The 25,596-nt window shown below is 38.5% G+C and overlaps 2 protein-coding genes, 1 long non-coding RNA gene and 1 other non-coding gene across 6 annotated transcripts in view; 1 reads left to right on the top strand and 3 right to left on the bottom strand.

The window, feature by feature from the left end:
* Positions 1 to 143, bottom strand: part of LOC103365683 (uncharacterized) — a 4,925-nt gene extending 4,782 nt beyond the window's left edge. Inside the window, exon 1 of the long non-coding RNA XR_520631.1 lies at positions 97 to 143. This is a non-coding gene — a long non-coding RNA (uncharacterized LOC103365683). The remainder of the gene's footprint in view (positions 1 to 96) is intronic.
* Positions 144 to 2,193: 2,050 nt separating this feature from the next.
* On the bottom strand, positions 2,194 to 2,302 carry trnal-caa (transfer RNA leucine (anticodon CAA)). Its single transcript has 2 exons — positions 2,265 to 2,302; positions 2,194 to 2,239 (listed from the first exon to the last, which is right to left on the bottom strand). It is a non-coding gene; the product is annotated as a tRNA-Leu (tRNA).
* Positions 2,303 to 2,597: 295 nt separating this feature from the next.
* Positions 2,598 to 25,596, top strand: part of dhrs12 (dehydrogenase/reductase (SDR family) member 12) — a 25,261-nt gene continuing 2,262 nt past the window's right edge. Inside the window, exons 1-10 of one of the 2 annotated variants that reach the window (XR_520632.1) lie at positions 2,598 to 2,750; positions 4,700 to 4,833; positions 6,294 to 6,376; positions 7,480 to 7,572; positions 7,646 to 7,727; positions 8,412 to 8,473; positions 8,583 to 8,687; positions 8,773 to 8,863; positions 9,358 to 9,495; positions 10,965 to 11,268. Coding sequence is in view for 1 of the 2 variants with exons in the window: in XM_008293178.1 (XP_008291400.1) it covers positions 2,695 to 2,750; positions 4,700 to 4,833; positions 6,294 to 6,376; positions 7,480 to 7,572; positions 7,646 to 7,727; positions 8,412 to 8,473; positions 8,583 to 8,687; positions 8,773 to 8,863; positions 9,358 to 9,495; positions 10,965 to 11,077 (957 nt within the window). In the remaining variant the exon portion in view is untranslated. Of the gene's footprint in view, positions 2,751 to 4,699; positions 4,834 to 6,293; positions 6,377 to 7,479; positions 7,573 to 7,645; positions 7,728 to 8,411; positions 8,474 to 8,582; positions 8,688 to 8,772; positions 8,864 to 9,357; positions 9,496 to 10,964; positions 11,357 to 25,596 lie in introns of those variants that run through there. The other variant, XM_008293178.1, reaches the window with a different exon arrangement.
* Positions 12,625 to 25,596, bottom strand: part of wdfy2 (WD repeat and FYVE domain containing 2) — a 25,758-nt gene continuing 12,786 nt past the window's right edge. Inside the window, exons 7-12 of one of the 2 annotated variants that reach the window (XM_008293179.1) lie at positions 23,715 to 23,841; positions 21,639 to 21,744; positions 19,260 to 19,361; positions 17,274 to 17,404; positions 17,058 to 17,166; positions 12,625 to 15,892 (exon numbers count right to left, since the gene is read on the bottom strand). In XM_008293179.1, the coding sequence (XP_008291401.1) occupies positions 15,863 to 15,892; positions 17,058 to 17,166; positions 17,274 to 17,404; positions 19,260 to 19,361; positions 21,639 to 21,744; positions 23,715 to 23,841 (605 nt within the window). In that variant the 3' untranslated portion in view covers positions 12,625 to 15,862. Of the gene's footprint in view, positions 15,893 to 17,057; positions 17,167 to 17,273; positions 17,608 to 19,259; positions 19,362 to 21,638; positions 21,745 to 23,714; positions 23,842 to 25,596 lie in introns of those variants that run through there. The other variant, XM_008293180.1, reaches the window with a different exon arrangement.

Genomic DNA, 25,596 nt, shown 5'->3' with positions numbered 1-25,596 from the left:
TCGCTTACGGCCATACCAGCCTGAATACGCCCGATCTCGTCTGATCTCGGAAGCTAAGCAGGGTCGGGCCTGGTCAGTACTTGGATGGGAGACCGCCTGGGAATACCAGGTGCTGTAAGCTTTTTCTCACACAAAACACACCATGCTGCTGTTTTGCTACTGGAGACAGCCTCACCTACGAAGGTTTGATCAATAAATTAATACTGAATAGAAGTTAAAAGCAGAAGTTTTCCCAATTCTGCATTTACAGGTTTGTTATGATGCCAAATAAAAACTATAGAGTCAGTGGGAAATGGGAAGTCACAACCTTACAGCAGCCAAGTCACACATCACTAATAAAGCAAAACAGAAGAGGACACATGGAGCAGTAAGTAAATAGCTAAAATATTAATTGGAAACTGATTTGCAAACTGGAATTATACCCTGTAGTGACTGTCTGTGTCAGATCTCTGGCTAATACACAGATAACTAATTATTTTATTTGGGTCCCGACATCTGGTAACATTGGTAGCATTGTAGTCAGTAAAAAATGTAATACACATACTCCAAAATAAAATGCCATGTAAAATGTAAAATTGCAAAATGAATAATAATGTTGGAGATTCAAAACAAGTGATTACATCTCTGGCTAAGGTAGTCACTTTTTTTTTATTATTTTGGATCAGACATTTAGGAACATTAACCATTCAGTAACAAACTGTGATACATATCATGAAAAATATAATACAAAGTAATATATCACAGGGATCCACATGGGTTAAAAAGACACAAGTTATGCCAAGTATGTTTAAACTTAGATTTTAGGGTTATTATAATTTGAATATACAGCTTTCTTTTTGTGTGTGTTTGTTCTCAGCATATTTTTATTGAAGCATATTTAAGATATACAGCACATACAGCAACATTCAAAAACCCAGCATATATTCTGTCTATAAACAACCCTCCCAGTCCAACAAACAGTCCAAAGACAAGAGTTAAAGTGCAAGAGTGGAAAACTCAGAAATATAAAATACAGTAACTAAATCAAAATAAATAAGCATGAAAAAAATAAGAATACATTTGAGAGTAGTATAAAAAATAAAATAAAAATACACAACTTTCTTATTATACTAAATACTAACTACCTAATGCACTTGTATACTTATATATATCAAAACTGGTGTTAAAGTTACATTAAGATGCTCTCCAACTTCAGTGCCTGTCACTGGAAACAGAAAACAGCAGCTCAGTCACACATGATGAACAAAACGGAACAGAACAGGGCAATAAAAGAAACAAACTTATCTTAATTAGAAACTGCTCTGAAAGCTGGTACTAGATTCTGTAGTATATAGAATGTGGTACATAGAATGCAAAATAAATAATATTTAAAGTGCAGAATTAGTGTTTATGTCAGAGCTCTGGTTAGTAGACACTTTTTTTTCTTTTTAACTGAGACAGACATTTAGGTGTATTGACCAATTAGTAACAAATTGTTAAATATCTTGCAAAACAAAATGCAAAGTAACGTAAACTGAAAATCAAAGGTAATTATGCAGCTAGATGACATATGACAGGTGAAGTCCATGTAGTTATAAAACACGACCAATATATTTAAATGAAATGAAATGAAAAATACTTTATTTATCCCATACTTTATTTATATTATCAAATGTATAACAGATGAGTATGGGTTGCCCCTGAAGGCGAGTTAAGGTATTTATAAATTCCAATTCAGTTCAATTCAGGGCGATTCAATTTAATATGCTTTATTGGCATCAACACGTTATTATTTAAATTATAACATACTTTATTATTGATGGAAATTCTGCATCTACATTTCTTTTATGGCACTAAATGCAAACTATATTACACAGTGCATCAATGTCCAGTTTGTTGTCAGTTCTGCCATATTATGTACAGGACATGTTCTCTCGGTACAGTATAAAAACAAAAAAGACTAACACACCAAGAAACAAGCAATGCAATGCAATGGATCGTGCATTAGTCTAGTAAAATACTGCCTGACTGGTGTGTAAGCAGATAGATATTTACAGCTGACTGTATACGGGTGTGTTACTGTTACTATGGAAACAGCCATTCTAGCTCCTCATACGTAGCAGCTAACGGGCTAGCCTTGAAGCTAGCGGCATTTTTTAAAATCGGAGACGGTCAAGTAAAACACATACGAGACACGGCAGCAGCAAAAGGTATTGTCAGAAGTGGGATTCGAACCCACGCCTCCATTCGGAGACCAGAAGTCCCGGTTCACAGGAAGGAGTTACCTTGAGTCTGGCGCCTTAGACCACTCGGCCATCCTGACAACGCTGCACAGACCTGCGAAACAACCGTATAAAAACCAGCAAGTCACCGGTTATCGGCAGGTTTCCTGACGTGGTCAGGGAATTATTCACTTTCTTTTCCGCTCTCAACAATATTTAAACCGAGCTTACTTTGTTGTGTTTAACTCAAAAAAGAACCCGTCGAAAAACTGTTTGTTCGCGCTGACAGTAATAGCCTGAGTTGTCCTCCAGGGGCGCTACGACACACTTTTTAAAATTTACTTCCGGGTTGCCACACACGTGACTCCCCGCCCAGTTTACTACATAACTCGTTCAGTCATTCTTATGAAACCAAAACACTGCACTGTGTTCAGGCTGCAGCTTACAACACAACCAGTTACAACACAAGCTGAGCTGCTGCGTGTGTGTTAAAATGTCTTTTTACAGGAACGCCGTTTGGTTTGTGAAAGGACTGCAGGAGTACACAAAGTAAGGAAAATATCATTTCTATGAGAGCTTACAATGTGAGGGAAAGTAAGCGGACACACCTCTCCTCTTGTAGTTTTTACGTTTTGCGTAACGTGTACTTAATCCCACTTATGTGACAGTAACTGTGCGACCTGCATTCAGGGGAAACCACACATGTTGTTTAACTGGTGATAAAAATCAGCTTTTGTATGGCTATACCGAGAAAAATGTTTCTCTGAGCAAATGCATTTTTAATACTGTTTGACAGGTCTGTAACTATCAGTTGTCTTCATTGTAGATTCATCTGTCAGTTCTTTTAATGATTCATTTGTTCATTGTCAAATTTCCAAAACCTAAAGATATTCAGTTCTACTGTCACAGAGAAGTAAAGAAACCAGAAAATATTCACATCTAGGAAGCTGGAAGCAGAGAATGTAGATGCTTTTTGTTTGTTTGTTTGTTTGTTTGTTTGTTTGTTTGTTTTTTAAATGTCCAAAGCAAATAACTAATTATCAAAATAGCTAGCAATTATGATAGGAAAAGCTAGGTTAACACTTCATTAATCCCAGAGTGGGGAAATTTGCAGTTTTACAGCAGCAAAGAGCAAAGAGCAAAAAATAAATCTTCACTTGCTTTATAAAGAGGTGTGTTGTTGCCATATATGGTGATTTGGAGGCGTTCCTGAAGGCAACGTGCACGAACACGGAGGTTAAGAACAAGTGGGATTTATCAACACTGATGTGTGTACGACCCCCATATGCACGTTTGATAAATACAGATTTTTTTTGTACTTACGCACACTCTAAATTTCATTCGTACGACAGAATTTAGAACCTTTTCTACGCACTGATGATAAATGAGGCCCCTGGACTGTCAGAATCTCTGATATTGGGATGGAGTGGGTAAATGTTGATTGCTCTCATGTGGTATCACACAAGAGAGAGTCATCAATGATACCCCAGAGAGGAAAAATATAACAGACACCAATACTTAGTCTGCTTCTGTTTGCACATATAAAAGTAAAGTATATCAGCAGTGTTGTGAGATTAAAATATCACAATATTATTATGGGCATCAAAAACTAAAATTACATTCAGATTAATTTAGATTCGTTGAGGAGCATGGATGTGTGATATTACTGCTTTTGGGCGTCACATTTACCTTCTAGTTCCCAGACTCAAGGGGAGACAAGGCAACAGGATTCATAGTTCAAGTAGTTTTGATCATAAAATAAACTTTAACCCATAAAGATATTTAACATCTTTCTCAGCTTCTGCCACACCTTCAAACATCTACACAGCTGAATGTCCTTGTTGCACCTTTCATTGCAACCAACAGGGTCGTGTAGTCCACTTGTACATCAGTACAGTTTAATTTAAAGTTACTGAGAGTGTATGATTTATATTCCACAGCCAACTTAACCCTGAGAAAGCATTTGTTGTACATCAAGCTATTTATTTTGTTGATACAAAAATGCTGAAGTAGAACCAATGTAATACAAAAACATGAATACGTGCAGTGATTTGATCATAAACAACAGGAGGTTGGGTAAGAATTTTGTCTATTAAATGTCATAAAATAGTGAAAAATGCCTCTTATAATACCCCACAGCCCAAAGTGTTGTTTTATTTAATCAAGCAGCCCCCCCCCAAAAAAAAAAAACAAAAAAAAAACTGTTTCCTGACAACAACAGAAAAAGCATCAAATCTGTATTTTTGAGAAGCTGGTACAAACAATTGTTTGTTGTTCCTTCTTGAAAAACTACTAAAAATAATGAATTAGTTATTGAGACAATTGCAGATCATTTTCTGTTGATCCTTGAACTGATTAATCATCCATTCATTGCAGCTCAAACAAGCTGCCACGAACTAGAAGAAAGCAGAACATAGATTTTGTGACATTGGTCTGATCACACTGGCACCGGTATGTAAGTGTGGTGGACTCATTGTACTGTTCTCTGATCTCAACAGAAGCGGCTACGAAGCTGCAGCGAAGCGTTTTGCTGCAGGTGATCTAGAGGTGAACCTGAGTGGAAGGTCCTTCATGGTAACTGGTGCCAACAGCGGGATAGGCAAAGCCACAGCGCAGGAAATCGCCAACAGAGGTGAGTTTTTGAACATTGGCAGCCAACAAAATGGAGACAGAGGGTGATCACACATTATAAAGTTTGCTTTTTATATTCTGTTTTGATTGAAGTCTCTATCTTGTCGTTTGTATAGGTCTACAAGGTGTAGCATCAGTGTGTTTGTATGACTTGATTTAACGTATAAACCTGGTCTGCTGGCACAAGCCTTTTAGTTGTACTTAAAAGTGCAGGAAAAAGATGAGTCAGCCTGTAAAGGGATAGTTTGGTTTCTTTAAAGTGAGGTTATATGAGATACTTATAGTCTGTTTATTACCTGGAGCAGGGTTCGCAGCAACATTTATTTTAGCCCCCTAAAGTGGCTTTAAGTGTACACTGTATTCAGATTATTTTCTATTCTATGCAGTCGCTCTATGCTCTCTTCAAGGCCACCAGACTCTGTTGACAAAAACAGTAATTTTACCTTGCAGAAAACAGGAGTTGGTGGTCCACCGTTGCCTTGATTGGGTAGATTATTTTTGTGATTGTGTGACTTTGGTGATCTAACATGTTAGTTTGGATCAGAAGTGACATGTTAAAACACCAAAGTCACACAAAATGACACAGCAACAAGTCCTGTGTTCTGAGAGGTAAAATGACTGTTTTTGTCAATGGAGTCTGGTGGCTCAGAAGGCAGCTATATTACTTCTTCAGTTTCCCATTGGCATGGGTTGTCTGATACAAAGGGAAAGTGATGAGAATATTCTAAATATAGCTTAACACCTTAAACAATATCGTTTTTTATTTATTTATTTATTTTAATTATCTGCAGCAGTTGACTGCTTTGCTTCTGTACCAGTCCTCTTGTCTTCTTCTCTATACAGAGCTTTTGCTGACTGTAAACTACTGTACATAAAACACTAACTATGGATAAATACCTTATACAACCCCACATCAAAGAAACCAAACAATCCGTTTAACTTCTGGACCATCTGGGCTCCATTTACATCTGGATAATGACATCTGGTATTAATAAGCGACAGTGTTATCTGGACTTCAGTGAGGCAGGCAGACTTGTCAGCAAGCTTGGTCAGGTCAAGGACAGCAATAAACTAGAAAGAGGAGGAGGAGGAAGTAGGTGACATTGTGCTGGAAAGATACAATCATGTTGTATGGATTACATTTACAACATGTCAGAGATTGAATAGACCACCTTGAGACGATATCTTGCCTGTAAAGTTTGACTTTCGTCCACAATGTTTTATTATCTATTGTTATATCTGCTATTTGTCTGTCACCCATTTTATTGCTTTCATATTTAAAGCGCTTTACGTTTGCATTTCTATATTTAATTCTAACTTTTAGTTTTTAGCTTCGCCAGCTGTTTTAGCCTCAGTATTCACACAATAATACAGTCATTACAAGAAGAGGTGGAATCTTGAAGGTGGTGGAAGTTAATCCTGACCTTTCCGCTGACATATTTTTTGTTTTTGTGTCTGCAGGGGGAACCGTTCACATGGTGTGTCGAAACAAGGGGCGAGCAGAAGCAGCCCAAAGTGAAATAGTGGAACAAAGTAAAAATCAGGTGAGGTTTTTATTAGACATTTGTCTGCCTCTGAAGTTTTCACTCTCGTAGCTGTTAAAGGAGTTCTACTGCAGGAGCTTTGTCCAAATGACGTAGATGTTTTCTGTTTTTTGTACTGACTGGAAACACATCTTAGACCAGTATGTCAGTGGTGGGTAGACAGTGACCAGTGGGTGAAATCTGGACTTCCAGCAAAAATATTTCACCCACTGACAGAAGCTGTTGTTTGTCTTTTTGCTTTCATAAAGACTTTGACATGCGTCTTCTCAAATCTGTTGAAAATTAAAATGCAAGCGTTTCCCATAATCAGGACCATGCCAAATCTAATTTCTCTGGACCTCCTCTGTGTCTGTGTCATTTTTTGGCCAAGAAAAGTTCAACACATGCTCCTAGAATTCTGGTTAAATGATCTTTTCTCAGATACAGACGTACAACAACCAGCTTCATGAATCAGTTGTGCTCTGTAATGAATCAAACGACTAAAAAAAAGCAAATAATGAATCATTCATGTCTGGAAAATACACCCACTGACCGCTGGAGCATATCCTGAGCATTATGACAACATTGATGTGTCAAGAAATAGTTTTAAATGAATCAAAAATGTAAATATTCATGAGCAGAAACATTTAGATTTTCTGATTTAGAATGAGAATTATTGGTAGTGGCACTGAAATGTTCCTCTGCCTTCTGATTTAAATGTAATTTGCTATTTGAGAGCAGCAAAGGGTCAAAATCAAATTAACTGTAAATTAATAGCGATAACAAACAACAGCATCTTTGATTTTTTTGACTCAGCTGTTCACTTTGTCCCCTGCCTTCACCCTGAGTCAGCTGCTATAGACTCCAGCCCCCCTGCGACCCTAGTGAGGATTAAGCGGTGTATAGATAACAGATAGATGGATGGATGTTCACTGCTGTTGACGCCTCACAAACTATTTGACAGAGACTCTCTATAGTATGAGGACAAATTAACTTTTAAATGAAGACATAGATGCACAAATATGTTGCAAATGATGCACGAACAGGCAGACTCACTGTGCACACAAGCCTTATACCTTATGAAAAGTGACATTCCGTTTTCTTTTGTTGGGTTCTTTTCCCAGAATGTTCACGTCCACATCGTTGACATGTCGAGCGCGAGGCAAGTGTGGGAGTTTGCGCAGAGCTTCTCACAAAACAACACACTTCATGTGCTGGTAAGTAACTGCTGAGCTGTATAACACACTGCAGGTTTTTAGTGTGATATGAATTACTTGTCATGCTCTCCAGATCAACAACGCAGGCTGCATGGTCAACCAGAGGGAGTTAACCGAGGAGGGTTTGGAGAAGAACTTTGCCACGAATACACTCGGTAAGAAATCTGAGTTGTAAGTAGGAGTTTTAAGATCTTTAGATAGTTTACTCTTTTGTTATTTATTGTACTATTATATACTTATTTATATCACTACACTGTATTTATATTTTTTATACTTCTAGCACCATTTGCTTTTTTTTTGCACCTAGAATTAGAATAAAACTTTATTAATCCCTTCGGTACAAGACCTCAGGGAAATTGCTACACCAAAAAAACAACACCAACATAAAATCAGCAACAAAACAGCAGCATTCAAAATTCAAATCAAATCAGCATTCAAATTCATGGGCTGGTCAAACCGGTTGAAGAAGGCATTCAGATTGTTTGCCTCCTCCACCGTCCCCCCTGCTGTTCTGGCTTTTGTTATTCACACCCTGCCAGACCTCCCTCATGTTGTTGTCCCTCAGCTGCTGCTCCACCTTCCTCCTGTAGGTGTCTTTGGCCTCCTTCAGGCACAGCTTCACCTCCCTCCGTGCTGCTCTGATTGCCTCCCTGTCTTTGTTCCTGAAGGCCACCTTCTTCCTGTTGAGTGCAGCTTTGACTTTGACCTCCTGTTTATACACACATTAAAAAAAGTACATCAAAATGTGACCAATCATTTGGGGCTTGACAGCTGGTCAATAGTCAGAAATGATCACTCTGTGCTGCTGAACTGACTTGTGTTTTAACTTTTATTTTCAGGTACATACATCCTCACTACTGCACTGATACCTGCACTGAAGAAGGCTGAAGATCCCAGAGTGGTGGGTGGAGTTTTTTTCTGTCAGATTTCTATACGAGCAGGAAAATATACACCATTTTTACGCATTCCTGAAAGCAAGAATAAACATTTGCTGCTGTGTTTCCCTCCAGGTCACTGTGTCGTCGGGCGGCATGCTCACGCAGAAGCTGAACGTGGCCGACCTCCAGTTTGAGAAGGGAACGTTTGACGGCACCATGGCCTACGCTCAGAATAAAGTAACAGAGATCTGACGTATAGATCTATATGGAAACTAATGCGTCCATGTTTATTAATGTGCTTCTGTGTTTTTCTCTGTGACAGAGGCAGCAGGTGATTCTGACAGAGAGGTGGGCCGCTCAGCACAAAGAGATCCACTTCTCCTCCATGCACCCAGGCTGGGCCGACACACCAGGTGGGCTGAAGAGAGATTTATTGTTTGAGCTGCAGTTTGGTTTAAGGATAAATAGTGTGAACAGTATAAACAGTATTACCACTATGAGGAGATATATACAATATGGATACAGGATGAACACTATAAGCAGTGTGAACCATGGACAGGTTTCAATCTAGACTAAGACTGAGCTTTAAGATCAAACAGTACGTTTGTGAAGATTCTCAGTCATCCAGGTCATGGTTATTCTTATAGATTAATCGTAGCAACTGGAATTGCTTGAGTTTCTTGAAGACGTTTCACCTCTCATCCAAGAGGCTTCATCAGTTCTCCCAACTAGTCAGTCAGAACTGATGAAGCCTCTTGGATGAGAGGTGAAACGTCTTCAAGGAACTCAAGCAGGTCCAGTTGCTACGATTAATCTAAAGGAATAATCATGCAGTACATTGAAAGTTTATTCTGTGACTCACACCTACATGAGATGCGATTTGCGCTTTTGTTTTTCCTCTCTGCAGCCGTCCAGTCGTCCATGCCTTCATTCCACGCTAAGATGCAGGGCAAGCTGAGGACGGAGGCCATGGGGGCAGACACGGTGGTGTGGCTCGCTGTGTCTCCAGCTGCCACCAAGCAGCCGAGCGGACTCTTCTTCCAGGGTCAGAAAAACCTTTGTGAAGTATCTGTCAGTGTTTTGTGAGTCAAAGCTTCGCTCGTGGTGCAGAAATGTGATGAGATTGTGCATCACATTGGCTTAGGGTCAAACTCTGCAGATCTATTAGGCATTTTAGCCTCTTTTATTGAAATTTATTTTTAAAAGTAAACTGTGCAATATGCATTTGGTCAAAGCAGAAGCAGCAAAGGTGTGTTGAATAACTTCAAGTGTAACACAGCCATCATTAATGCTCGTAATCTTCTAACATCGACCTCATTTTATGGACTTTTAGCGTAGTAGCAGATCCAAATAGAAAATTGTGGGTGAACAAGAATCAACACTCTCAAAACAAGGATCTTGACGTCTCTTTATTCAGCAGTTCACAGAATCTCACACAACACGGGGTTATGAGAGGAGTTCCCCTCGTAAAAGGACTGTCAGTATTTATATTCTTCTTATCATGCTACCTATGGAGAGGCAAGTTCTTTCTGTTCTGGACAGTTTGTCTCGTCATGGGAGGACTGCTTTATGTTTTCTCTTTCACCCTGCGTAGGACTGTATCAGCAATTTCCCTCTTATCCGTCACAGGAGTGGAGCTCTCTAAGAATTCTCAAAGACTGTCGGGCACCTGCAAAACAGAAAAACAATCCTCTGTTTTGTTCCATCAAAAATATTACAACAGAATAACTGTAAGACCAAAATGACTCACTTCATTTGGAAAGTAACATCTTCAAGTCTCTGTGGCTAAAACACAACCTATACGTCTATGTGATACGTCATATTTGAATTGCAGCAACTGGGACGTGCTTCATGCCAGAACTTTGCAAATCACCACATATCTTCTACATCTTGTAAACCACACCTGCATGAAACTCCAGACCTCCTTGCCCAACTTCACAGGAGCTAAATGGAGTTTTTGTAGGCTCCAACATGGCGACCTGTGTCTTTCCTGTTTTGACAAGTCAAAATGTTGGCTGTCAAACAGGTCTGTAGTCCTGCAAACGTTCCCATATCATTAGTAATTGTGATATTTTATTGGTTATCTAGAATTTATTGTTGTTAAAGTGGATCTAATTTCATCCTGTTAGTTCATTTTATGTACATGTAAGCACGCTGCTAATGACAAAATAGTACATTATTCTAAAATAATACGAACATTCAGTTTCCTCATATTTGAACAGCTGTAAATAACTCTGTTACCTACTACATACAACACGAGTTATTTATAATTTGTTGCTAAAACTTCGATTGCAAAGAATATAATAATCAGTAGGGGGATTCATATGTATCTGCTGGTGAACCTTACAGACATGCAAAGCTATGTGGAGGAGTGACTGTGATGATGAGTGACTCTATAAGAAGGATAGTTCATCTTTCTTCATGACTTTTCTGTCATCAACTCCCTGAATATATGAGATTTTTGTGGTTTGGTGTCCCTCTTGTTTCATTTATTTCCATTAAATTTCCTTCCAGATCGCACGGCGGTGGCGACACACCTTCCCCTCGCCTCATCTCGGTCCACGCCTCAGGAGGAGGAGAAGCTTCTGGCTGCACTGGAGGAGTTCGCTCAGAAATTCAAACCTTAATATTTCTGTCAATTCAAAAACCGAGCACTCCGTACTAATCGCCACGAATGTTTACATAATCATGGTTTTTTTCTATGAAGATTATGCTTTCAACTGATACCTCAATGGGCAGCATTTAAATACAAACTTTATATTCTGTATTATTTACAGCAACAACATAAATGATTGCATATTGTATTTATCAAGGGGGGGTTATATAAATGTGGGTAAAGAAAAGAAAAAGAAGAAAATTTGTATGATAATTTGAGTAAAAAAAAAACATTAAATAGATTGATTTTGTGTCCGTCTGTTTTTGTATTTACTGTATTCCAGGACAACATGTTCAACTCCTAGACTGAGTTTTGTATCCAGCCTCAGGTCAGGTTTAATTTTAGTTATGTTCAGATGTATTATTTTACACAAACTTCATTTTCTGTGTCAGTCATCTGCTTCCAAGTGTGTTTTTGCACTACAGCTCAAAAGTTAAACAGAAGGCCTACAAAAAGTATTCATCCTGCTTGGAAGTTTTCCCTTTCAATGCTTTTTGACGTTGAATGGTGGTCCATATAATTTGGATATTTTGACTTTTTATGTCAAAGTGAACAAAGAATTCTACAAAAGTAATGTCAATTACTTAAAAAATACGTAGTATGTGTTTTCATAAGTATTTACCCTCTTCAAAGAATGCTGTTTGGCCAACTGTGAAGCATGGTGGTGGCAGCATCGTGATGTGGGGATGCTTCCCAGTCGCAGGCCCTGGAAGGCTTATGGAGATTTAGGGTAAAATGAATGCAGTTTAAGAAGAAAGTTCCCTCATTATTGCTGAATAAGTATTAACAGCAGTATTAAGAACAATTTCCTGAGCTTGTAAAGTTGTGACAGAAAAAAATTATCCAATCAATCTTGACTTGACATGTTGTGGAGTTTCTACAAAATATTTCACAAACACAAAATTGTCTGAAGTCTCAGTGTGAAAGCCATTTAGTGTAATTCTAAATTCAGTGTTTTGTCTAAGTGGGGGGAAAAAAACAGGTATATTACTTACATCTGCTAGTTCCAGCTACCAAAAAGTGCACATTTGCCACTTTTCTGTTTTACATTAACTGAATAACTTTAGAGTTTAGAAAAGGAAAGAAAATAACTGGGTAATTATTAATTGTTTTTAACATTTTATTAGAAAAAAATTGACTTTGAAGACTGCTGCTCTGTTGACAAAGAACATTTCATTGGGACAATTTGGGGAATTTCAGGCTATTAGAGTGACCGTTTATTTTCAGAACTGAGTTACTTATTTACTGCAAATGGAGGCAACCCTCTCAAGGATCATAACAACACATAAGTCCAGTTATAGAATAAATTTCCAGATGTTTTCAAACTCTAGCCGGTCAGTGTTATGAAGAATAACATTGACATTACTCATAGTACTACTTTCTGTGACATGAAGAACTGGAAGCTGCAGAGGGAAGTGCGCAAATATACAAGCGGTGAAGACAAACTGTTCCAAAATGATGGTTTGGTTACACATGGAAAGCTGCACTGCTGTCCAACAAACACAATTCTGACACAACTCTGATGGAGGAGGCCAACACCTCCCCTTTTAATTAGTCATTTATACACAAAGTTACATGAATGGACACTGAAACACACAACAATCCCTGTTTTCTTTCCTGCAACAGAAAAATAGAGCACTGGCCACGGATGGATTTAACCTCATCTTGTGAGTTTTTGTTTATTGAACATCTTGGTATCTCCTGTGTAGTCTGGGTTTTTATATATTAAAGGACTACACCAGCGATTTTGAACATTTTTGCCCATTTCAATCACATGCACTTGATAGGATATTCGGCATCTACTTTGTAAAACAAGCTGCTGCGTCTCAGCTCTTTGGGATTTTTTTACTTTTCTTCCAGGCAGCCATCATCTCACATACATTTCAGCACAGAGTGACAATACATTGGCTTGTCATGCAGTTTAAACTAGGCAGCAAAAATGAAACGTACATCATTTGAAGTAACGGCGCTAAAAAAAAAAAACACTGGTATGGACCTTTAAGCTCTTAGTACCCACTGACTCACATTTATTCACCAGGGGCTGGATATGTACCTTCCTGGGTAGCTGTGAAAGTGCAAGACAAACTTTTTCGAAGAACAGTCAAGCCTACAAGTTTTTATTTCTCCATTGTTGGTGAAAATCTTCAATGTAATCTTTTTTTTAGTTTTTATTTTTTTTAATCCAAAAAAAAATAAATCAAATAGCTTTGGATGATACTCAGTGGGGTTTGAACATTAAGGATCTGATCATAAAGCACAAATGTGATTATAAAAAGTCTTTTCACAGCAGCGGTTTATGAGATATTTTTGCTTCTTGATTCCAGTGCATCGACAATAACGTCATTATACAGTATTGAGACTTTTAAAAAAAACAGTAACAATGAGAACAAATCAAAGCAAACTGCTGTTAGTTTCCTTTCAGTCATAGCACTGCTGTCTGCTGCTGCTGCCACTGATTAGCTTGATGATATGTGCTTTTTCATGTCAAAAACATTTCAATCACACGAACAGAATAATAATAAATAATATGATAAAACTGCTCCACTGAAGGAAACATACACATTTTTTTAAAAGATCAGCGAGCAGTCTGATTGGTTAAGGGACTGATTACAGAACAGGACAGGTGTACTTTGCACGCCTGTGGATTTAGACAAACACTGTGTGTGCTTAGACAAATATAACAAGAGTTTTTAAAACCATCAGTGTCCCCTGTATTCGACTAACATCTTAAGCGTTTAACGTCCTGCTTAAAATGTATTTAAACTGACAAATATTGTATTAAAGATATGTGAGAGTGCACGCATCAAACCAAAGGAGCTGCGCTGCTGCTTCAAATCTCAATTTTTAGATGTCGTCTGCATCAATTTCTACACATTTCCCCAGATTCTAGCCTGACATATTTCTGTCGTTGAAAACTCCTTAAAGACCAATCTGAGTAGGTTTTGCATGATATCCAATATTCTGGACTATGTGAATCCACATCAGTGGCTTCCAGTAGAGCAGCCTCACATTCAAACTAATTTTAGAGGCCTCCATGTTTACACACCTGACCTACAGTGAGTGGTTTTAAAATTACATGAACTACCCTGTCTTTTTTTTTCTCTTTTCTTTCCACAACCCTCTTACCTAAATTTAGTTCCCTGCCTCGTCTCAAAAGGCCACGTCTTCCCCCGAGTGGTCGGCGCGAGGTGGAACTCGAGTGAAGACACTTAATTAGGTGACATCCAGAAAATTACACGAGCGGTTTCCCCAGAGTCACGTGGTTAAAAGTTCTCTTACTCAGATGACACGGGTCAGAGTGGAATATTTTTAGAAAGCAGATGATCTCTTTGCCTCTTGAGCATGATAACAAGAACACACAGTGTGAGCGATGTGAAGCACCTGAACCCAGGATTACTGATGGTATGAGCGCCATCTGCAGGCAAGACGGCAACATCTAGTGTAAACGCAAGAGCCACCTGCAAGAGACAACTACACTTTTCCTTTTTTTTTTATTAACCGGGGCTGCTGGGTGTGTTTGTTTGGCAGGTTTTATACATTTTAAACCTGTTAAATATTTAACTGGTTGGAGCTCATGGTGAGCATGCTCTCTGCTCGGAGACACTTCTGAGTGCCACCCTGTGTCAACAACTATTAAAAGGAGAGTCCTAACTGCATTACATCTGCCCTATAAGGAAAAAAAAGTATTTATGTTGAAAAGAGCAAAATAAAAATTTGTAAAAATGCAATAGATTGAAAAATACATTTAAGAAAATAAAAGAAAATAGGTTTGCAGGACAAATATGCAGAAGAAAGCAACAGGAGACAATTAGGGCAGTTAGGAGGCTATGTTTGCAGCTGAATATTTTAACAGTTAATATTATATAGTATATAGCATAAGGCAACTAAACTGTGGCTCTGTTTGACCGTCACAGGGCTTAAAATATTTACTGCTATGTGTTTTTTGCCTGTTTGAATACACCTAAAAAAAACAATTATTAAAAATGTAAGATTTGTTGTTTGGTATCAGTTAGAGGACCTACTGGAGGTCAGTGTGCTCATTGGGATTTTGGCAATAACATGCACTGCTAAATGTAATATAACACAAAGAAAATAACACAAAGAATGTTAAAAGGCAGCTGAAAACATTTGCAGGTGGCTCAGGTGTCAGTTTTTACTTCTCTTGCCTGCTGAGGCAAACATTAACCTCTAACATGAATCTGATCAGTCAATGATCAAGCAGCTCCTTCACGTGGAGCATCTGCAGCCTGCTAAAAAACAAAATACATTTGAGTTTGTCAGTGCGTTAAGGTCCAGTTTAATGAGGTGCTTCACATCTGAAAGGTTCAGATTTGACGGTACTCGTGGGTTTTCAGTATAAAATTGGCAAGGAATGCATGAAAATTAAGTAAATAAGGTGTGTCAAGGACTTTCAAATGCCTTCACCTCTTCCACACAGTAAAGACACACACATACAAAGAGCCCCCCTCCCACACAGCCTATCAGCACTCTTCACACAAGCAAACACGACTCTCTGTTACCTTGTTTTAACCAAGGCCTGGACAGTTCTCATTTTTCACTGGCCCGCAGTGCGCTCACTGTAATTGTGCAACAGCCGCTGCCTGTTGTTGAATAACTGTTAAATATTATCCAGATGACACCGATACCGCCGGAGATCCTTCACTCTTTCTCCCACAAGCGCGACTGCCGCCACGAAACCATCACAGTTTGCCGAACAGAGATTCCTGCTGACTGCTGGCTGGTTTGTCCACAGACCTCAGGACACCACAGGAGTCATGTCCCACAGCTGCAGATAAAGACGAGACACAAATGATGCTCGTGAACCAGCTGCTGAAAGTTCAGCCAGAGATGAGAAGTAAAAAAAGAGGAGCTACAACAGATGACAAACTGTGGGGAAAAAAAAAGCTAAATATCCATAAAATAATAACACTTCTAGCTGATATGTTTCCAGTAAGTGTAAGTAAGTAATAAACACGCAGTTTTGATTTGGAAATGTTTGACAGTTTTGGCCCGTTTTTTGTTTTAGTGTAAATAAAAGCTTGGTTCTGTGAATTTGATAGATATTATCTGTAATTTAACAAAACAGGGAAAATCTGTAAAATGACAGTTAAAAAAAGATTTACTGTTTTGTAATCCTGAAAGAATGTTTTTTAAATAGGGCCAAATATCTGGTCAAATAATGATATATGTAGCTGGTTTAAATATGGTTAAACTGTAATTTTACAGTCAAGAACAAATCACCATTTTTTAAAATACACATTTTTGATCTGGACATCATTTACAGTTTGGGCCTGTTTGTTTTAGGGTTAACGTATAAATTATACTTTTTTTCTTGTGATTTAAATAGATATTATCTGTAATTTATCAAAACATGGAACATCTGTATATTTAAATTCTTCCTTCAAGTAGCACCAAATATTTGTAAGATTACAATATTTTTTTGGATACTGTAATTTCATAGTAAAAAAAAAAAAACAAATGGACTTTTGATGTGAAGTATTTACAATTTTAGCCTGTATTTTTTCAGGTTAATATGTAAAATAATGGATTTTTTTCTATGATTTTAATATCTGTAATTTCAGAAAACAGGGAAAATGTGTTAAAGAACGGCAATATTTTTTAAAATTACAGTTAAAATTTTTTTTTAAACTTTTATTTTTTGTGTTGTATCTGACTTTGCAGGGATTTTAACATATTTAACCCTAACCCTATATATACACACATACACACACGGTGCACCTACATGGCCCACTAGCCTTCATTAGCAGCTTAATTCAGCCTGAACCCTACTTAAATTTACAAAAACTGGTCTAATAAATACCTTTTAGGCAAAATTACAAACTCACCCTGCTCAGGTGTGAACTCACTAAACAAATCATGTTCCTGTGTGTGCTTGCATGCCTTATCTGAGACTCATGAACACAACAGACACTGCTTGTTCCCATCCAGACCTTGATAACCTTGTCGGTGCCAGAGGTGAGCAGATTTCCAGTGGTGGGCTCGTACTGCATGTAAACAATGCTGTGCTTGCTGTCGTGGAAGGTGGCCGTGGGCGCTCGGCTGAAAGACACAAAGGGAGCGCCGGTGACTTAAGTGTGCGAGCGCTGAGGAAGCCGAGAGCACAAAGGGTCAGTATACGGCGGCGACAGAGGCCGATTGTTACTCACTCCTCGTCGGTGATGGACTCGTGGCAGCTGTCACACACACGCACCTCGAACTCGAAGCCCATGAGGGGGATGGTGGAGCGTTTGGACGAGCATTTGCCGCACACCGCCTGGCCGCACTTCCTACAGTGGTGCTGAGTGATAAAGGGGGACTTGAACATTTCAGTTTTCATGAGCAGCAGTCTCACTTCTCAGCAACTGAAGCTGAGTTTTAAAAAACAGTGGGAGCAGCTCAAATAAGTGGATCGAAGTCACCATTCAGCAAGTGAGTCTCAAGGTACGAGGTGGTGTTTTTGCAACAGGTTGCGCCTCTTCCCAACGCTAGACGCTTGATTAGCTGGCAGTGTATAAAAACAGTACATTAACATATGTTTCTGAAAACGTTTGAGGTGAGAAATAAGCCACGTAGCTGCTAAATGTGTCGTCATTTTAGATCAACAATGGTTAGATGAACACTTTTCAGGTGTTTCCAGATGCATCGAGTCATGCAAAAACTTCAACTTTATGCAGTTGAGGAGTGGCAAACATGACACTTCTTCTCTCAAAACACAAAGCTGTGCTACCAGAATGTCTCGCACAGCCACTTACATACATAGAGAATAAATGGGTGGTGCTGAAATGATGAATCCTATGGACATGCACCATCCTGTCTTGGGTATTAAGGCCTGAGTCGAGTCAAAGTCCTGAATTTTTGTGTTTCTAGTGCTGAACATGTACTCTATACCAAATGTAATCCTATTTAAAATTTAAAAACAGCAACCATTAGAGGAGTACATTTCCAAAAATAAAACTTTTTACATCTCTATTTATGACTGTGCAATAAACTTTACAACAACTAAACACAAGCGGATGATATGTACCTCACTGTGCCGTCCCTCTGACACAGTTACAGTCTTTCGTAACTTCTGATGTGCTTGTTGTTTATCATACACTGTTCACATCTGAACGTGATCATGTGATGTCTCATCTGTTGTCTGTCTGCTGATCTGGTCCAACAAACACACCTCTACCTCCAGCGTGTGCGATTGGCTGCTGTTGGACTGATTCAAAGTTTTTCTGTTTGCAGGAAAATAAAGAGCTGATGCTGTTGCACTCTGGACTCCACTGATATGAAGTCATTCCAAGTCTAAAAAGGGGACGTTCATGCGCATTATTACTTATTTAGTAGCATCCTGATTGGCTGGAAGTTAACCGGGGGGTCACAAGTCCAGCAAAGCGCAGTAGGTGGTCACAAATCGTGCAATATTTATCACTGACTTCTAACACAACTCGCTGCAAGTCAGAAGGGAATCTGTGCTGTCTGGAAAGGTGGATTTAGAGAGGTATAAGAAACTTTTTGTAAATAAATATCATAGTTATGTTTAAAATAGAACCAACTGTTGGTGAAAAAGGCCAATATAGTGTCAGATCTTTAAATCTACTCGACATCTTATGGCCTTTCTTGTGTTTTTACTGATGATGTTTGTGTCATTTGCAAGGAAGCTGTACATTATCAGTTGCATGCAGTGCTACAAACTGGGGCTTGTTGAGAAAAATCAAGATCTTTGTGGATTTTTTTTTCCTCCTCAAGTGCAATAAAACAGAAACACGTCTCTCCTGTTGTGTTTGGTTCCTGCTAAACAATGTCTCAAAAGATTGCCTTGCACACGAAAAATGGCCATTACCGTAACCATGAACTGTCTCCTCCACGTACACACACACACTTGAAATGAGTAACCACAGCGTAAAGCTGCTTCTGAGAATAAGGCAATAAAACAGCCACAGAATGTTTCCTCAGCCCGAGTGTGGCAGAAGTGAAGAGTTATGTATATTTCTTTGTGGGAAAGCTGTTTGGAAGGAGGTTTGGGTGTGGTGGAGCGACACATCACTGAATCTGCTTCAGCGGGGCAGCTGACATCTAAACTGTGATGTGAGTTGTTGTGTGTGATGATGTGTAGTAACAACACTTTTCATACAGAAGTGAAAAGAATGAGAGTGTCAGGTGTGTACCTGTCGCAGGCCGATCTTCTTGCTGTCCCACATCTGTTTGAAGTTCCAGAAGAAAGGCTGCTCACACTTCTGACAGGAGTCACTGTCCAGCCATTCTGGGGTCTGTGCACACACACAAAATCCAAATATAGATATTATATTATGTTCCTTTTTAAAATGACATCTCCTAATGTCAAGACAAACAATGGAAGACATTTTTTAATTGAACATTTTAAACCCACAAAGATATTTTTCATTTCATTTTTGGACTTTGAAACAATTCCTTCACACTGGAGAACCAAGAAGTCAAAGTTTTAATTAGCTTTGTAGTTATTGTTGAAAAATAAAGCCTGTTTTCAGAAACAGAGTAATGAGAATATGAATATTACTCTCATGTCTGTGCTAAAATCCCTCTCCAGTTGTTAAATAACACCTCTAAAACTCATCTCTGTGTATCTGCGTGTCATGTAAATTAAATTCTTAGATTATTTTTCCTGTGAAATAATCCCTGAAATGTCTTACATGTAACTCTACACTGTTGCTTCCTCTATAATGTGCAGATCTATGAAGGTCCCACCTGTATCTCCACCCACTCCTCCCCGTGTGCTGCAGCACAAACCTTTTAAATTCTTTATGTTCTTATCATTTATTTATTTATTTTCTTATGTATTTTACTCTTTTAATTTTCATTTTATCTTACATAGGGCCTTTTATACTTCAAAGTTTTTAGTTTTTAACTCCAGTGTTTCCTTCCTTTCCTTCCTCCTCCACACTGGGGGCTGTGTCTGGTCTGCTGTTGGGGGTGCTGTCTGCGGGTGCCTTCGGTCTGGCTGGTTGGGGGGGTCCCCGCCTCGGTGTGGGGGTCCCCATGTCTGTTGGTTTCAGGCGGGTCCGGGTGTCGGCGCCCCCAGTGGTCATGGTCTGCGACTGTGAGTGTGTGTATGTGTACACAGCTGTATGTGTACATATACACATGGAGGGTAGGAGGGACGGGTTTTCTTGTCTTTGTTTTCTTTTTTCTTTCTTTGACAATGTTTTTAATGCTGTAAAGCACTTTGCATTGCTCTATGTATAAAAAGTGTTGCATAAATAAAGTTGATTTGATTTGAAACACACCAGCTCACCTGTGACTCTCAACAGACTCTGTAAAACTACTCTACACTAGACAATGGCAAGTTGTTGTATTGGATAAATTCATGTTAGAACTGGAAACTTATTCTAAAGAATAATAATGATGCAGAAAGTCCAGCCCCTCCAGCATATTAACACTACAACATGGGCATGCTAACAAGATAAAAAGCTTGATTTTCCCCTAATGGAGGTCTCTGAAGTCTTATTACACAATGGATCTTATTTGTTTCTTTTCCTACACCAACATGTGATAAAGAGAAGAAGTGTGAAATGCCAAAGTCTAATCATAGATGAGGTTACGTTCTGGCACAATTTGTTTAAACAACAGTTTATTCATCCACTCGGAACTAAACCGAGTAGGATTCAAACAGGGAGTTTGGACACAGGCTTGGACAGAACCATACCTGGAAAACGTGCTGCTACAATAACGCTGTTATTTTTCCCCAAGAATTAGTAACACTACCCCCCACAAACCATTTGTCAGTTATTTTCACATTTCTGATTATAGATGAAATTTAAAAGTAGTTACAGCATGTTAATGAGGTGTACAGGTGTGGCAGCTGTAGTTTTAAACTTGGGACAGAGCCAGGGAAGCTACTTCTGTTGACCTTTCACTCGTCATTTTTACTAATCTATAGTGCATTAAAGGTTATCCTCAGTTGAGCAAAGATCGTGGTGAAGATTTAGCATGTTTTTGAAAAATACATCATGAATATTATCGTATATTCTGATGAAACTTAGCTTTGAATCCTAAGCGTGGGAGGAATCAACAAAAAAACTAAAGCAGTGTTACCTCTGTCTTTAGTTTGTCTTCCATTTGTCATTCAGCATCTGGTTAGCATTTGTTATTTGATGTTTGATATGCCAGCTACGAGGGATTGTTTGGTGAACAACAACAACCTCCTGATGTTATTTTAAAGCTCGCCTTGAGGGATGTCAGCTTGAACAGAAGCAACGACTCAGAAAATAAAATTGAGATGAGAATTTGGGCTAAATAACAGAGACTAGGGAAAAACAGAATGACGTGGAGGCAGAATAAAAGTGACTCTGGATAAATAAAGAAGCAATTACTTCCTAACTAACTGTTTGGGGACTAGCACAGACGGAGAAGCTGAAGCTACGCTGTGTGTGTTTGCGGGACAGAAAATCAAAGAAAACTCTGCTAATCAGGTGACCTTTCAGGGATCTAGAGTAGAGGGAGAGCAAACATCAGCAGTTTATCCTGCACGCTGATCTGTGTCACAGTATGTCCTCCCCGTCCTCTCTCACCTCTTGCCGTGTTACATCCATGTTCCAGATGACGATGCCTCCATCTGCGCTGCAGGAGATGAGCTGACGGGTGTGTGAGGCGTAGCACAAACCCTGGACCTTGTCACTGTTGGGAACACACACACACACAAAACCGGTATTAGACAAGAGAGGAAGCAAGTTAAAAAATACACAACGTGAGGCTGGTGTCTCGGTATGTTGACAAGATTGTAAGTTGACGATTGCTGATTGTTTCCTGAGTTTTCTTGAAACTTCAACTTCAAGAACCAAAACAGCCGTCACATACAATGTGTTTCTTAAATTTAAACAGACAGAATAGACCCACTGTTGGTGTATAAACCTCACAGCAGTCTTGCAGCTGATTGCTTCTCTGTTGATCAAGTAATCGATCACCTGACCAATCGTTCAGAAGAGATTTTACTATACACATTTCGTTTGCATTTTTAAGATCAGTAAGGTTTTAACTTTTATCTGAATGACAGAAATTATAAGCATCCAGTGGAAATACAAGAAATAAATCAGTCTCAACGAAAGCAAAACAAGAATTCAAATGTTGTCACTGATGACTCATGAGGAGACAGAAAACTCTTTTCTTGTTTGTCTGTCAATGTTTTCCAACTTCATTCTTTGTTCACCAGCAGTGCTACTAAACTTATTTCTCTGATATACTTGCTTCTCATTCCACGTCTCAAGCCCTAAAATCTGTAAATCTCTGCTTTATACCCTTCTCTTGCTCCAACTGCAAAACAAAAGCTGATTTGCTGTTTCATTCCCAACTGGAATCATCTTCCTCGAACAAGATTGTCTGAATCTTTAAGCTGCTTTAAGCAGCTCCTAAAAAAAACAACTTTATAGGCAACCCTTTTCACAGACTTCCATCTCTGTCTAATGTTTGGTTTGTCCGTCTGTCACTGTATTGTGCTTTATTTTGTAATTTATTTCAATGGTGTTTGGGTTTTTTGTGTGTGTGAAGCACTAGTAAGTATTATATACATATGAATAAAGCTTTACTTACGTACCAGGCGCCAGAAAATGTGCACATACTCTTTTTGTAAAGATGTGTCTGAATACACTGCTGCTACAGACTCCATGTGTGAAAAGGGCTTATTGTTAAAGTGATGCCATTCTATCAGTCAAATTTACATTATGCAAATTTTCTCCAGTAAAAGGGAGCATTGGCACTAACTGAGGAGCAAATATCAATGAAGACAAGTTCTCTCTGTTCATAGTTTGACACTTCCTGTGCATTTGAATGACCTTTTTATTTCTGTGGCTTAAATAATGACCATTAGTCTAATTGATCTAAATTCTCACAACAATAGCATCATTTATTACAGAATATAGATTATAACAGCCAAAAACCTCCAATGGGTGTGCCCAAGCAGAGATAGGAATGTAGAAGATGTACTGCTGCAATTCCTGTTGAATTCTTAATTGCTGTACACTAAGTTATGTTCTGACATTAAACTGAACGCATTTTTATCGTCTATAAGAACAGGAGAATCATCTCTTTAGCAGCTTTGAACCGTCTCTTCCACAGTATTTTATTGTCAATTAAAAATATGTTTGTGCTTAGAAAAGGTGATAGCATTACAGCTTTTTTTATTGCAGTCCTCTTTAGAAAGCAGAACACTGTTGCTGCTGCTGCACTCTTTATGTTAATTTGACAACATTCAATTTGGACTTGAGTCGCGCTGGAAGTGTAACAGAAATGTCACCGGGGCCAACTTAGAAAATTACTCTGGGGATTATTCAAACATGACACCGACGAGTAAAAATGCCATCACATTAACATAACAAGGTGCACATCTAACAGAGGCTTAGTTTGGTAGATAGAGACTTGAATATTCCCTCTGAGGCAGTTTGGTTTGCGAGGAAAGGAAAAGAACGACCTTTCAACACAATAAAACACTGAACTAGTATAGTATAAACGGTATAACGACCTCAGTAATGTGCAGAAAAACACAATTACAATCCATCAGCACAAAACAGATGAGTATACTCTAATTGCAACTCATCGATATTGTTCATTCAGCTGAATAATTGCGGAAGTCGCAGGAGCGCTGTGAGTCTTACTTGTGTCCTTGCAGTTCGATAGCGGTGCCTTTGCGCCCGCCGATGTCCCACATGATGATGGAGTGGTCTGAGCTTCCGGAGAACAGCACCCTCTGGCCTGGGTCCCAACACAGCGCCGTCACATTACCTGGGGGAAACGCACGACACAAGCACAAATAAGTGACAACAACAAGGTCAAACAACATGCACCAGTAATCACATTACTTTTGCATGTAATGCAGTAATACAACATATTAGTAATCCTACATTCTGTAATCACATTACATTACAGTTACTGCTTGCATTCTGAGGCAGTGTAGCCTACTGCGAGTGTCACCTTGATTCAATTAGACATGCAACTCAGCATTGCTCTCGCCACAGCATTTTTCTGTGAAGTTCTCGTTTTTCTTGATAAAAGTTCTCTTTATTCTTTATAAAAGAGCATAAAAGAAAAATCTTGTGTATGTTCCCTCTATTAGGGAAGGGATTCATGCTGACATGTAAGCTTTAATGTTAAATTCTTTGCAATGAATCTCAGGTGATGCAGAAGAATAACAAATAGTGCAGCAGATCACTTTCTACACGGATTAAGTAGGTAAAGTAATGCATTACTTTTCTGAGTAATGATCTCAACGTTAACAAGAACACAGATCAGCAGGCTGGATCCTGTGATATAGAATATCCTCGCCGCTCTGAGCATAGCTCACAAATTATGTAAGACCTGCTGATCGTGCTATCCAAACTGATTAATTTAGGATCTGGGTTGGTGTGCCTGAGGCTTTTGTTCACCCTGGGTCTCATAAGACTTGTTTGATTTAGTTAAAAAAAAAAAAAGAAAAAAGAAAGCAACAAAAGAACTGTGTTTCCTCTGTCAATGATTTCAGGATGAAAAGATCATTTGCTGGACTCATTTCCTCATAAATGCCATCTCCTTGCATGTCATATCTTTTTACTGCTTGTCTCAAAAACCTTTTTGTTAATTCAAGCTCTGTTTCTAACAAATTCAGATGTTTCTTTGTCCTCAAATTCAAATCACTAAGCTGCAAAAAGAAAAAAAAAACTTTTCCAATTGCCTCCTTCACTGAAGCAGATTTCCCACTGACACCAGTTAAAGATGTTTCTGGAAAATTCAAGACCACAGGGACTTAATAGTTCTTAAAGTCATTTTTGAGCTGGCTCAGTAAATCTGCAACCCGCCTGAGGACACAAGAGTTAAATCTGCGTCAAGTATCATGTGAATTTAATGAATCTACTAATATAGCCTGGTGGTTAAAGGAAGACTCCTCTAAATACAGAAGAAATATTTTAACTTCCCTCCCAGGAAAAGCTCAACTGCAAAAAAAAAAAAAGATGTAATTATTTTATTAGCAGGTCTTATTTTGTTATTTTAAAACCACATTTAACACAGTTTTGTAAAGCCAAGTGAACAGATAACAACATAATTACCAAAAAATACTATATTGTAAAACATTATATATATAAAATAATGTCAGTTTCTGTGATTTGCATTCAGTAAGAGCTTCACTTTCTCGTATCAGCAGAAGAAAGCAAGCCCACAAGGAAAAGATGCTCTTTTATTCTCACAGACTAATATTTATAAGCCTTGTGAGAGTATGAAAAGAGAACAGGATACAAAAATTATCCAAAATGTAGCTGGAAGGCAATTTCTGTTACCAATTATTTTTATTTGTTCCAGACAATCTCTGACTAAATGTGCAAAAACCGATGTGAGGGTTATTCAGTGATGTTGGAGCACAGATAGACGCTGCAAGAATTCAGAGTTTCATTATTGTACTCAAGCTGCAGCTAACAATTATTTACATGATGATTATTCTGCTGATTATTTTATTTATTGCCAAATTCTTGTTTTTAGGCTCTAAAATGCCAAATAAATAAATAAATC

This window comes from Stegastes partitus, unplaced genomic scaffold (genome assembly GCF_000690725.1).
Source record: "Stegastes partitus isolate 25-593 unplaced genomic scaffold, Stegastes_partitus-1.0.2 Scaffold863, whole genome shotgun sequence".
In the NCBI taxonomy this organism is placed as follows: Eukaryota; Metazoa; Chordata; class Actinopteri; family Pomacentridae; genus Stegastes; species Stegastes partitus.
The sequence above is the reverse complement of the archived record's forward strand: the minus strand, read 5'-3'. Positions and strand labels throughout refer to the sequence as shown.